Consider the following 15,000-nt stretch of genomic DNA (forward strand, 5'->3'; position numbering starts at 1 on the left):
AGCATTTTACATGTACTTTATTCCCTCTCAGTGACCCCCAACAAGGCCACAGACGCTTGTCAAAGCTGGTTTTGCTCTACTTGGGGTACACCAGCATGTTCCTCAGTTCTTCTTGCACACAAGCATTGACAGTGGATGTGCAAAACAGCAAACCCGCTGCATCCCAACCACGGTCACATCATGCAGGTGACACATACATAATTTTATTATAAGATTGGATCCTCCTTATATCTCTTTTTCATGGAGAAGACCTACAGTGCATCTTTTAACTCAAAACATTCACCCGAGCCTTATGGTTTTTCTTTCTTCCCTGCGTGCGCTGTATCATCTCAGCCGTTAAAGACTTGATAAGAGAAACTTGTCAAAAATCGATTCTTCTTCCCCTAATTGTACGGGCGTGATAAAAGATCACGTGGGGAATCAGCGAGAATTTACACACACATGCAAACAAGTAGCCGCTATCAATTCACGTGAAAGATCAGATCAGCCCGTTATCTTGTGTCCGTACATACCAGCGTGTGACGAGAGTGTGGAGAAGGACGTGGGGCAGGAGATACAGGAGCGGGAGGAACGGTGGTAGAAGTCACGATGAGGAAATTCAGAAGAAAGAAAAAATCTAGATTGTAACAGTTATCTGAAGTTTTCTGGTCTAAGGGAAAACGGTGTGTATGGAGATAGTGCTGTGCCCAGTTGCTTGTTTTTAATGTAGAGCATCACAAAGTCCAGGGGCTGAAGAAGTGAGGGAGAGGTGTTTTTTTGATAGTAGTGCCTTGTTCCTCTTCATCTTGGCAGTGCAATACAGAATTTGTGTAGTTACTGTTTGCCTTTGAATTCAGAATTCAAAGCTATTTAATATAGATATATTTGAGAATACTGCGAAGACGTATTTTAGTGACACTGTCGAATATTTTGACCCAAAGTTTATCCCATCCAGACACAGGTATGGCAAGACAGCAAAAGATGAAAGAGTAGTTGCTTCACCTAGAAATCACCTTGGAGTACCCATAAGTGCTATTAGCCTCAACAGGCATCCTCAACATTGTAAACAGCCTGCAGAGAATATGTAGAATCATAGAATGGTTTGGGTTGAAGGGCCCTTCCCAGCTCCCCCAGTGCCACCCCTGCCATGAGCAGGGACATCTTCACCAGCTCAGGTTGCTCAGAGCCCCGTCCAGCCTGGCCTGGGATGTCTCCAGGGATGGTTCATCCACCACCTCTCTGGCCAACCTGGGCCAGGCTCTCACCACCCTCAGTGTATAAAAATTTACTCCTTATGTCCAGCCTGAATGTCCCCTTCTTTGGTTTAAAACCATCACCCTTAGTCCTGTCGTAATAGGCCCTGCTAAAAAGTGTGTCCCCATCTTTCTTCTTGCTCTCTTTTAAGTACAGAAAGGCTGCAATAAGGTCTCCCCAGAGCTTCTCTTCTCCAGCTGAACACCGCAACTCTCTCAGCCTGTCTTCACAGAAGAAAGACTGTGGTCCTGTTCCTCCAAGCTGGGTGGCCACTCATGCGATGTCATTTGAGGAGGACAGAGGTTGTGCGTGGACAAAGGAAAGTAAATCCCCCATTTCAGGGGAATCACAGCTGGCAGGGTCTGTTCTGCTCCTTTGCTTGGGAAAGCAGTGGAGAGTTTGGCTCTCGATCTGTGCTGAATGGGGACTGAGTTCCTGCAGGGAAACTTCACCTTTGAAAAGCAAATGATTCTGGCAGATTTAATCCAAAAAGGTGAACGTGGTGGATAGATAAGACAGACCGAAAGCAAAGACTTAAAATGCAAGTGTTTATACAGCCTTGACTAAAAGGTACCAGATATGATAAAAAGGTGTAAAATAACAATTTCAAAGTGGAAACTTTTTAGCTGTGTCTAAGAAAAACTGTCTAATACTCCCAAAGAAAACTGTTCACCAGGGATGCAATACAGATAACATGTGGTGAATGAACCAGTGCCATGAAAGTAGAAGCTGACACCCTCAGTTCTTCAATACCTCAAGCAAAAAATAGTGTAACTTCACTTTCATGCAAGCTGAAGTTAAGTTGGAGAGCAGATATTAGGGGTTTTTTATAAGTAGCAAATAAAAAAGTTAATGAAATACTCTGAGAAGTTCAGATTTAAATGTTAACTGGAAGGGCAGTTTGGAAGTGTCTCTTCTTTGCTTGTTCATTCAGTGAAGTCTAACCTTGAAATTTCTTCCCATGGCTGGGGATTTGGGGCACTGAACCCTTCCAGTGGAAGATGCACTATTCCTTGATCACTGTTTTTATGAGCTTGTAGAAACGTTCAGCATGTAATCAAGATCTCTCAGGTGTGAATGTTCTCCTTCATTTTTTCCATCTTTCTTAAAGCCTATTTTCTCAAAGGGCTAGGAGAAGTTGATAGTCCAGAGGAGAAAACATCTCTAATTTTGATAATTGCAAAAAAGATGCTTTATACTGCCTCCTTATTCTTCAGCTTAAAAGCCTGATACAATTTTGAGTAGTTTAAGATGTTTGTAGCGTGGACAGAGCCTCTAGTAAGTGTTCCAAGAGCAATAGTTTGCTTTATGACCTTCTCTTCAGTTCCCTTCCTGCTTGGTCTCTGATTGAGATGTGGGCAACTAGAGATTGAGAAGAACTGTTCTGTAGTTACAAACTAAATGTAAACCTGTTAGTTTTGAAAATTATAAGACAGACACTTCATCCTGTGATGAAATGGCAGGAATTAAGTGATGGCTGTGACATTCACCTGTGGGACCCTAAATAGAGAGTACTAAGATCTCCCTTCCCAAACCTTGTGGAACACAAAGATGTTTGTACCACCTGCACTTGTATGCACTTTGCTGCTCTATAAATTCTTGAATTAGTTAGTCTCAAACAGGAATATTTGGGATCTGATCTTAGAGAAATGGAGGCAGAAGGTGAGTTACCAGCTTTTGCTCACCAAATCACACATATTTATGTTGCCCCAGCTTTCTCTTGCTTTCCCTATGCAAGAACCAGGTAACTGCCTCTGTGGGACAGGGAGGAGCAATGGCATCTATGTTTCTATCAAGTATGTTAATTCTCATCAGTGGGTAATTGTGATGAGCTGAAAATGGGGTGTTTTTTAGCTTTCTGAAAGGTTGCATGTCTGCCAATTGTACTGAAAGATTCACAGAAGGTTAGTGAATGTGTTTGGGTTTGAGTGGTGTTTTTTCTCCTCCGGTTTCAATATTCTGGGCTCCTGTTTAACAGTTGAAGCAGTTTGCTCAGTTGGCATCAGCAACACACTAAAGGAGAGGGGATATCTCTCAGAAATACAAAGAACTAGCACATTTTGTGATCTGTTCTCGCTCAGATGTATACTTCAAATTGCATTCCCTCAGTGGAGGGAAATCATTTCAGTCACCCTGGTCACAGCAGAAAGCAGTCCTCGTTTTGAACGCCTTTTTTCATTAATGTAGATATGTTTCCGAGATGAGAAACGATGTTTCTTCTAATTATGGTTACATGTAGTTAATTTCCTTTTTTTAAAAGCTCGGTGTGAAAGGCAGTTTGCTTTAAGAAGGGGAGGAAAAGAAAAAGGGAAAAGTGATACAGCTGATGCTCCTGTTGCCTTAGCAACAGATTTATTTATTAGGGTCTGAAATGACATGAGTTAATATACCACATACCTGCTGATCGGCAAACTCTCCTATTTCAGCTCCAGTTGACAATTAAGTCCTGGACAGCTACAGCCAGGGGTTAATGTTACTCATTAGGAGAACTAGGTCATTACTGGGAAATCAAGGCACTTAAGGCAGCATGGATAAAATACAAAATTCAACATCTCAAGGAGTGAGGGGTTTTATGTTAATTAACCTTATTTTCCTTTCATTAAAAAAAATCTTTCATATATGCATATGACAGTGGATCAATTAATTGAAAAGGAGAAAAAAGAGTAAGCTGTAGTTTACTTTCCTCTCTTAGTTGTCTTCATTTCCTTTGGAAGGGTTTCATTATTTTATGGAAAATTCTTATGTCTATATGATGAGTAAAAAGGGTATTAAAATTAAGAAGGGAATCATCATGGAAATCAGCTTTACCACAAGGGAATGAGCAAATAAAAGCCTTGGAAATGAAAATAAATAAGCTTTGCTAATACCTCACCTAAGGAGCAGAATATAAGCCCATCAGAGCTTGGAGATATTTAGAGGTACTTCTTTGCTTCTTTATTAAGCAGTTACATAGTTATTTGACCTTCAGAAACTGAAACTTTAAGAAACAAAATCCAAGTTGTTGGTAAATATTCTATTTACAGAAAGCCAGTCGGTGGTATAGCAGACAGTAGCCCCTCCACTTAGTAATTGGCTTCTGATTTCCAGGAAAATTAATATATATTCTCTGGAAGTTTTATTAAGATATCTGAGTGGGAGTTTTAACTTGATAAGTCATAAGTGATTTAATAAAGCTCTCCTGAAAGCCTTTGTTTACTAACTTTTAGCAGACTTCGTTTTGATACTGGAGAACTTAATAGGCTGTAAAAGAATCGTATTAAAATCAAACTTCGTTGTTTTTTTACCCACTGCTCCCCCAAATACACTTAGTTCTTTCACTTCTAGTAAGCACTCTTCTTTCTTTTCTATAGTTAGGCTCCATGCCCAGTTCTGCTTCCTGTTGCGTTTAGAGCAGTTTGGTGTAAACCCTTTTTCCACTCCTGTAAAGTCAAGGTTGAAGCAGCATCTTACGTGGGTTGCAAGTAGTGAACCATTGGTGTCGGGCTGTCAGAGCACTGTTACCTGTAACAAGAGCAAAATTCAAGCCCCATGAACTATTTTCTGCTCCAGGGGATGGTTTTGCACTCTGATGTACCTGTACCTTAAAGCTTAAATACCATAAAGATTCTGCTTAAAATATCACACGCAGAAGCCTTCCTTCTTCACTGTCTCTGTGCCACCTGGATGCTCATAGGGCAGCTGCTTTAGTGCCTTCCTCTGAAGCCTGTCATAATACATGTTTCAGCCACAGCTGAAAAATTGACGTTGAGTTAATGTAAGATTGCAACTGCATCACTTGGACATTTTAAGATTAATTAAGTTTGGAACAGAAGTATCAGTTTGCCCTATAAACTCTGGTAAGCTTGGCTTTTCCTTTTACCATGATGGGAAACTCATTCTATGGTGTTTTTCTTCTCTTGTGTAGCTACAAAACCCAAGTCTGAGCAGAAACACCTGAACTGGTGGGTCTAAAGCCCTGAGGGAAGTGGGCTCACACTTTTCCACCTATTGCCATCAGAACAGTCCTTTTCTTCTCCATTCACCCAAGCTTTGTCTTGGCCTTTCATACCTTCTTCCTTTTCTCTCATAGATTAGAATTGTAGAATCATGGTTGGTTGGAAGAGACCCATAAGATCATCGAGTCCAACCATAACCTAAATCTGTGTCCCTAAGAACTTTGCCTAAATGCCTTTTAAACCCCTCCAGGGATGGTGACTCCACCACTGCCCTGGGTGGCCTGTTCAATGCAATTGGATATTGTTCCCAATATCCAATCTGAACCTCCCCTGGTGCAATTTGAGGCCATTTCCTCGTGTCCTATTGCTTGTTACTTGGGACAAGAGACCAACACCCTCCATGCTCCAACCTCCTTTCAGGTGGTTGTAGAGAGCGAGAAGGTCTCCCTTTCTCTTCCTATATAGTCTCCTTGTGCAGCAAATTTGATTTTTCTCCGCTTTCTCAACTTTTTTCCATCTTCATCATTTCAGTCACCCTCCCTGTCTGTGCAAGGGACCTTCTACAACACATTGGTCCCTGTTTTCTCCTAATCTCCATTGTCCAACCTGACTATGTTATCCTCATCGTCTCTTATACTGGTGTCCTTATTCAGCTTATTGCATTTTTTTTCCCGTATGAACCGGCGTCGTGTCGCATATTTTCCCCTTCTTCTCTGCTTCTTCTTTCAGTTCACTATTTCTTTGCCATGCTGTTCTTGGATAACTAGTCAAATTGATGAGATCTTATTTGTCCCCTTTGCTTTATTCTCATCTGCATCTGAGAGTTTCAGTCAAACTGGAAAAGCCTCTTCAACCCATCTCCTATACTGCTTTGTTTTCTTAACCAAATCTTACATTTTCTTGTTGTTCCTTATTTTCAATGCATATAAAAGAGCTCTTTATTCTGCAAATTTTATTTTGAATTCAGTGGAGGAATCATTGAAAGTGAAGACAAGGTTTGTGGTTTTATTTCAGATGGCAGATCCTGCCTGGGTTTTAGCAACCTGACCTGCAGGACTAGGACTATCTTGCCCAAGACATGTGGACCGTTCAGTGACCAGGTACAAAAGAAGTTCTCCAAAGGCTTGTCTATGTTTTCAGGAAGACTTCCAACACAAGAAGTGTATCTTTGACTCAAAATCAAACACATCCAAATATTCAGTTCTTACCTTAAACCGAAAAGCGGTTGAAATACCTAAAACAGAGGCTTATTAGAAATGTAATATTTGCAAGATGTTTTAAATCTTGTTCTTTGGATGTTCTGGAGAACTTTTGGCAGAATTTTTCTGGAAGATGATAGTCCAAAATAGCTCTAGTCTTTGGAAATGTCATAAAGAAGAAGTTTTCTAATGAGAAGTCTCAGGCAAACTCAGCAGACGGTGCCACCAGCCCCCTTAGTAGTTCACAGTAACCCTGACCAAAGTATGTGAATAGTCTCCAGGAGACAAAAATCAAATATTTCCTAAGCAAATTATTTGCTATTCTTCCTTATGTTCACCAATAATAAGGGGTTATGTTTCTCTCTTCAAAGCTTTTTAATTAGATTCCTCTTCTTACTGCGCAGCAAGTTTGACTCTCTTCCCCCTTTCCCTTCTTGTCCTCCCTGCTTTCCTTTTCTGTGTTTTCACCCTTTTCCCCCCTCTCTTCGTCCTCTAATCTCCGCTTTTTCTCAGGTGTGTTTGTGCAAAAACTGCCTCAACTAAATGAGTTGATTTCTTGTTCCAGAAGTGATGAGATTCGTAGTTACTTTAATCTTGTTGAATAATGAATTTCGAGCCTTGGTCTTGGTGCCAAGGAAGTTCCTGCTTAGGAGCTTCATCCTTGGATATGACAGCTTCACAAATCCAAAAAGGATGAGTTACAGTATTGTACCTGAGCTAATTTCCATTGGGGTATTAGTCAGTAAGGACCAGGACTTACGTTTGACCCAGGCACTGAATCTGGTGGACTATTAAATACTTATAGTTTGGTGATGTGAGTCCACCATGGAAAACATAGAGGGGCCACAAGGTTTTGTATGGTGGGAGTGCCATTCCCAGGCAGATGTTTGGTGATGTAGTTATTTATGTAGTAACTTACATTCGAATCTTCTGTTCTTTCAAGTAACTACCTGAGTAGATTTTTTTTTCCCACGTCCATAGTCATTTATTACTACCATGACATGACTTTTTTATAGCATGTTGAATTACAATAGGATATATTGTGTATGGTTATCAAGGCTGTCAGGATGACTCAGGTTATTTTATCTTGCCTCACAACAACAGGAAACCATTTGTTATGTTACCTTTGGAACAGAAAAGGAAGTTAAGTTTAATATGTTGTTTTAAAGAAACTATTTGGGAGTAGTTTGTAGCCGTTATTGGGTTGTGTTGCAAATTCGAGTAAAATGGTTATTTTCTCTGAATCCTATACTTGTGAAAAGCTAGGTTCTCTAAGCTGGAATAAAAGAAATGAAAAGGCATCCGAATAAAAGTGCATTGATTTTTACAGCGAGGTAACTGAGACCAAACACTGGTCTTTGTCTTCGAAGGTTAATCTCTCTTTAGGAAACAAGCAGGAGGCTCAATGACTGATGCTGATCCTGAGGTTTCTTTGGTTAGAGAATGCGCAATATTTTATTTTGAGGTTTTTTCCTTCGCGAATTGTGAGGGGAGAAGAAGAAGAATCTAAACAATAAACTCCCAAGGTTCTCTTTTTTTTTTATGAATCTCTTCTAGATAACACAAGATAGGAGAAAATGCTTTTCCAGCGTAAAGCACAACGCCACCCATTTTTCTCAGGCCAGCAATTTGAAAGAATCAGGAGGTAAAATACACACTCCTCACTGTAAATACGTCATGGCCTATAACAGAAAATAAAACACTGTATTTGCCAGTACTGTTTGGCTGCTTTTTGCTTCTCTAGTGCCATTTTTTAATTCCTTGGCTTGCAGAGGTGTTTTGCAAGTGCAGGCAAAGGATCAGGACCATTTCTGTTTGTAGGAACTCCAAATGGCTCGCTCAAATCTATTCTGGAGGGGCCTTTATTTCAGTGACTCTTACGCAGAAATGTTTTCTTCTACTTGACTCCATTTTCTATTAACTGAGGGGGTATTGGATATTGTGGTAACTTTTGATGCTGATGATGCCAGACAATGTTTAGAGGCACAATTACAGCAAAGACATTTTGTAAGCGTATCAGCCGAAGAAGAAAACTCATTGGACTTAACTACATGTTTACAGTCTACCCCTACCTCATATTGGAAATGTAAAAAGATGGAAAAACACTGTGATAAATTGAATAAATAGAAAGCAATTAACTTTTCCTTCATGTTTGCATTTTCATAGTTATTTCTTTTCCCCCTTGTTTCTTTTCTGGTAGCTCTTTTCCCACAGTTATCGTGAGCATTGTTACCAGAAATTTGGTATTAGAATTCTAATCTTTTGCCTGTCTTTCCCCCCCGCCCCAATCTTAACATAGAAAACGCATATTAAAGTCATTTGATTTAGGCAAGTCTTCTGTCCTTCGTGAAAATAATGACTACAATGTGTTTCATTTGGGATATTGAATAGGCTTGTAACATGAGTCTCTTACTTTAAGAAGAATATTATCCTCCCGTCTCTGATCCTCAGCACATTTCTGTAAATGAAAGCTCCTGTTAGACCCTCTCTTAGGGATGGGGAAACCTGGGAAATCAGTGTCAGGAAAAGACCAGAATGCTGAAATTCTCTGGTTTTAAGGCCAGGCTTATATTTTGTGACTAACTGCTGCTTTCCAGCACTGTTAAGTTATAATAAACCTATATTCAAGTCTTGCAGAGCTCAAGCTTTAATGTAAAATTTCAGGGTGTAGTACAGTAAACGCAGTGAAAAAATGATGGATGCTTTTCTTTAGGTTAGGTTTAAGGTGAAATGGAGCCTTTTTTATTTCAGCAGAGCGTGCGTGCAAAAAAACACACCATTTATTGATATGCTGCTGTTCTCCTCTTGAAAATGCCCTGGACGGATACAGGGTCAACAGGAGGCTGATGTCACATGAGTCACCCTTATCAGCCTGTGGCATCCTTCATCACCCTCCCCAGGCCTGGACCGTATCAGCCAAAACAGTCAAGAACCTCAAGTTCCTGCTGTTATCACCCAAACGAAGAACGTTACAGGGATAAAGGCACCTTCAGCCCTGGCTCCGGGGGCGATAGGGGAGCAGCTCAGCAGCAGGGCCTGCCCACGCTTTCCTTCACCTTCATTCTTCCGAAAACAGAAACGTTTAGGGGGATTTTGCAGATTTTCTACCTTTTCTTTTTGTTCTCCATCCTCACTGCTAACGCCACTGCATGCCTTTGCTCTATTCTCTTCCTCTTTGGTTCTCCTTTAATTATCACACAGTTTTATTTTTGCTTCCTAATTTATATCTTTACTGTTTCTTTCTGACCTTTTCTCTACCACTGATAGCAGTCTCAAATGCTCTCTGAAGCTTCTCTCTGAGTAGTTTTCTGTATTCTTTCATTTTCCTGAGTCTATACCTTTTCCTTTTTCTCTTCTATTTACTCTATATTTATCTTTTCTCCCTCTGGGTTTGGATATGCCGTGATTTTTCAGTTTTCAACTTGAATACTTGTATTTTCTTGTTCCTCTTCTTGTGGTTCTCTTCCCCTTTACGTTGTTTTGCCCGTCTCATCTGCCAAACTCGCTCCTCAATATTTCACCTTCCTGAGACTAAAGAGCCACTGTCATCCACTTCAAGGTCTTAGAAACTTCATCTCCTTCACTTTTAATTATCGATTCTATGCTCATGGACTTCTCCAGCCCCCTTCCTGCCCCTCATTCCTTCCCTGTGCTTTGTCCCCCATCCCTTTCTCTTCTCCCTGGTTGCAGAACCATTTTCTAGTGATAATTGCAGATAGGTGGAAATCTGTGGTTTATCTTTTGATATATATTCTAAAAAATATATATTTAAAAAAAAAAAAAAAACGCTAGTATAACTTCTGAAGATTTTGTACCTGTTTTAGCGTTGCCACTTCACACCACTTCCAATGATACGATGAATTGGGGAGGCAGGAGGAGACGCAGCCAGTTTGAATCGCTTGGTTTTAAGGCACTGTAAAAAATGAAATATGACTGTTTGCCCTGACAATTTGGGATTCTCCACTGCTGCAAATCTCCCATGCTAAATGTCCTAAGAAGATTAAGATCGACCCTTTTAATATTGCTCTTAGCTGAGCTTTTTTGTAACCCTTTCAGAATATGTAGCACCTTGAGAGATGGCTCAACAAGGCTGTTATCATAAGAATTACACACCCTTTACATGTTATTTTCTCAAATATTAAGACTTTCTTTCCTGACATAGCATTCTTAGGTTACTGATTAACTTGCATAAACTGTAAGTTTAATTCTTTGTTTAAAGAGACTGCATTTATTTCACCCCTTTGAGCAAGTCCTGTCTCTTCTCCCCAACTCTGGTGCTTTTGCATTGCATAGCTATATGTGTCTTCTCCAAAATCTAAATAACTGCAATTATCGCTATGTATGATAAGTTTAATTAAAAAATTAAATTTAAGTCACAGAAGACCATATGGGTCTCTTAATGAATTTCGCTCAAATCCAAGAGATCGATATGCACTGAATAATGTAAAGGGCCAAATTCTGCCTTTTTATTTCTTTTAATTTAATACGTTTTCCATCACTGATAAGGGACTTGGGGATCCGGCAGCCACAGGGAATAACTCCAGTTTAGCTGGTTTCTGTGCACTCTCCTTCCAGTTCCAGCAGTGGGTGAGTCTGGAAACTGAATTCACAACACCCCTGAATAGTAGAAAACTGATTTGGACCCTGTTGCCATTGATTGTATAGAGGAGCATCATCGTAGCGCTATGAAGTTGCTTTTCAAAATCATTTTTTATTCTGAAAAGAGGGATGTCAAGTCATCAGTTAATCCTGACAGCGTCCTTCTGTGGTGAAAATGTAACAATCACACCCGTTTTATAAACAGGGAATCTAAGGCAGATATAATGGAAGATATAATGGTGGTGGTGCTGCTACCACCAGCCTCCCAATCCCCATTTCAGGGACAGTCTTGGAAGTTTTATTTCAGATTACAAATGGTAAAAAAATGAGCGTTCAGTTCATGGATCTTCAATATCTCCAACAGCACAGTGCTCTCAAATCCAAGTATAGATGTGGTGCCTGTGTCTGGTTTGTGGCATTTACAGCTGGAGTTTGGTCATTCTGATATTTTCATGTTTTTACAGTGAAATTTAGAGCGTCTTCATACCCAGTTCTTATTTTGCCTTTACCAGATGCGTATCAAATCAAGTAGAAATACAGAAGTGTTTGAAATACCTACGCTAAGCAACAAAGCCAGACCCTAGAATCAGCTTGTTTTTTCCCCAAACAGAATCACTTAAAAGTTTGCATTTTAATATCAGGTTTTTATAGAGTTTTGCAGTTCTTCTTAAGAAAATGGAGTATATATAATTAATACTGTTTAATAAAGCTCAAAAATGCAACAGATGCAGCCAAAAGTGCACGTCATTTTTGAGCAGATCTTTACAGAACAGACATTCCATATTGTGTTCATCTTTTTCCATGATCACTGCTATGACAATCTGGTGTGTTTAGCAGTTGTTGCTGAGTAAGGCAGACTGGATTGTATATGATTTTCTCCATGTCAGCCAAGAAGCAGAGCTCTCTTCTTTTTGATGTAGTTAAAGAGGTGGTCTTCTACTATTTATTGCTTTCTACTAGGAGCAGCTATACCTTTACTAACTTGTAGGAATAATAATATATTGCAATCTGTAGGTGCGGTCAGAAGCAGGTCTTAATGGAAAATGAAATGGTCGTGGTGCAGAAAAGTCATAGGAACTGATAAATTGAATATGGTGACCTCACAAATAGAAAAAACGACAAGATTCACAAAACGTGTCATTAAAATCTGCTTGTGTCACATAAAAGCAAAGTATTTTAAAAGGGGCTGTGGAAGGAGAATCACCTACAGCAGAAAAACCCCCAGAGAGGCTCCAGCGCAGAGGAAACGCTTCCCCTTTCAACATTCCTTCTGGGTGCCAAATTTTCCTTCTGTTCTTCCCCACCTATTAAACAAAGCTGCAACTTCCAATTCCTATCAGTTTTCCTAAATATGTGCAGCTTATGTGGCTTCGACGAGCTGTAAGGCTCCGGATTCTCCTGCCAGCTCCTTGACAATGTGGCTCCAACAGCATCCTCCACTTTTGGCTGCCTCCGGGACCCCTGGTCTCTTCTGGAAAGGGAGAGGGAAAGCAGATCCTTTGCTGGAAGGGCTTTTTTTGTGTGACTGCAAAGCTGATGGTGGGGCTGTGAAGAGCTTGGAAAGATCCCTGTGAGCATCGTGGCTCTGTCTGTCGAGGCTGCCTCCTCGTTTTACGGGGATGTTTGGGTCCATCTCGGGGTGAGGTGCACGTAGCTCAGCATCAGAGCTCCTGGGGATCACTTATAAAGCACCCGCAAAAGCCCTCCTGGGGGAAACTGAGGCAAACAGGAAACATTGTACTGAATTACACTGAATTATATTGTATTGAATTACATTATACTGAATTCCCTGCTCGTTGCAGTGGGGTTGGACTAGACGACCTTTGAATGTCCCTTCCAACCCAGACTATTCTATGGTTCTACACCAAGTCCCAGCACCAAGGCTGTTATGTTTTCCTTGCAAACTTGCACATTTTCAATACAGATCTTCCAGACAAGTCTGAATCTTCCACTGTAATCCCATTTTGGCTCTTTGAGCTGGGAATTTGGAGGGAACTATAATACTGGCAATGCGTTCCTGCACATAATGTACCTACCAGAAACAGGTGAGGATGCAAACAAACTAGTAGGCAGTTCTGGGATCTTTGTAACTGGAAGAAATTCTCTTCACAAGCTGGTGTTCATATCCACTTTGGTTACTGGAACCACCGGGAAAACTCCTGGTTCACAGATGTGAAACAAATTATGAAGCTTATGCAGTTGCATTCCTCCTTATTACGGAGAACACAACAAATCTGGGAGAAGGAGGACTTCTTAAAGTCATTATTGTCCACATTTATTTCAAGAAAATGCAACTAGTTCTGAAAACTCCACGGTTCCTGAAGATTTCTCAGCTTAGGAGAGACACGTTAATTGTAAGATTAATTTGTTTTAATTCCCTAAACCAAAAATATTGACTGAATGAGAAATTAACACATGTAGAGCTGCAGATGTCATTTGGCTTCAGATTTCCTGAATGATATAATTATTAATATTTCATATAGCAGTGTGACAAACCTACGGATTCACTCTACAAAATTAGGCGGTGAAGAAAGACGCAAGGACAGCTGAACTATAGATTTTCCCTTAATACAGGAAGGAGAGCAGTGGAATTTTCTAAATAATAAATAAAACAAAAATATTTTAAAGACATATGGTGCACATCTGAAGTACAATCATTCAGAGCAGAGTAATTAAATGCAAGATGTAATATTCACCTTGGAGGGGGGGGAATTATTTCATTTTTACTATAAGAATTTGGGAAATTTAGATCATCTGTGGTACCATTCGACCCTTTCATTCTCTCCTAGTGAAGTAGATAGATTAGCAAATCGGCTTTTTATTTTGTTTTTAGATAACCAAGCTTGTTTTGCAAGGCATTGAGTGTTACACCCATACAAACCTTTAATATTATCTTCAGCTGAGATGATAAATAAGTACAGGTTTCTTACTTTCTGTTTTAACTTCCAGTTACCTCCTTAAAAGCCTAAGGGTAGAAAATGTCTTGTGTTAGTTTATTCCTTCCTTCTTTACCTAAAGCACTGAATGGATCAGAAACTTTACATTAGTGCAGCGTGGCTTCATAAAATTCCAGCTTGGGAAATACTAAATTTTAAGCAAAAGTTTGTGATTAACCTATTCCTCCTGAAAAAGGAGATAAAGTGTAATGGAGATTGTATGTGTATTTTTTGACAGAAACAAAGAAGTTGTTTTTCTTACTTTGCCCCTTTTTCTAACATGATTTTTGCCTTTAGCGAGGTGAGATATTACTCAGCCCTTCTCGCTTTCAAAGTGGGTAATTTGAAGAGCAAAGGCATCGTTTGAAGACAGGGAAGAGAGAGAAGAATCTGCTGAAACTGAGTTTCGATCCCGAGCGCTGAGTTGAGGAAAAAGTTCAACCACGTGGCATAAGCAAAGGGGGAAATTACGCTGAAATCACTTCGCTGAAGTCCCCGAAATCACAATTTAAGAGAAATACTGTTCTGATTTTTTGAAACAAATCTACGAGTAAACATAAGCGATGCTGAGATAAGTTCTTTTTGTTTCAAGGGAACATGACAAAGATCCTGAGACTTTCTTTAAAGTCCTGCTGAAACTGAAAGAGAAAGATCTTCCTTTCCACGTGTCTGTGCTTGGAGAGGCTTTCACTGAAATTCCAGGTACCTTTCCTTTTGTTTCTTAATGTAAAGTTACCAAAAAATAAATATTTCCAGAGGTAGTTTTCATGTACAAATTATTTTACATTAGTGAGAGAACATGTTTGAAATCTTCATAGTTGTAGAGCTATATAATATTAATATGTCATTAAAATTATTAAAGACAGTAAACATTTTTCATTTTACTTGGCAGTGCAAGACCTTATTCATTCTTTCTGTTTCTGTAACACTTCTGTATTTATTTACATGTAAAGACAGGTGCGAGTGACTGGATGGTTCAGATAGGAAACAAAATCTTTGCGCAAAGGTCGCTCATCTGAAATCCAGATTGAGAATTTAACAGGTGAAAACACTTAGTTCCCTTTCAAACGTGAAGTTAAGGACTTCTGTGGAGAGCTT

General features: G+C 39.8%; 1 protein-coding gene across 50 annotated transcripts in view; it reads left to right on the plus strand.

Annotated features, from left to right (window-relative positions):
- The window catches only part of GTDC1 (glycosyltransferase like domain containing 1), a 188,874-nt gene that overhangs the window by 156,649 nt on the left and 17,225 nt on the right, over nucleotides 1–15,000 (plus strand). For all 50 annotated transcript variants that reach the window (XM_065070259.1, XM_065070254.1, XM_065070286.1 and 47 more), the window contains one exon: nucleotides 14,495–14,604. In XM_065070259.1, the coding sequence (XP_064926331.1) occupies nucleotides 14,495–14,604 (110 nt within the window). The remainder of the gene's footprint in view (nucleotides 1–14,494; nucleotides 14,605–15,000) is intronic.

The sequence above is a fragment of the Columba livia genome, chromosome 7 (assembly GCF_036013475.1).
Source record: "Columba livia isolate bColLiv1 breed racing homer chromosome 7, bColLiv1.pat.W.v2, whole genome shotgun sequence".
Lineage (NCBI taxonomy): Eukaryota > Metazoa > Chordata > Aves > Columbiformes > Columbidae > Columba > Columba livia.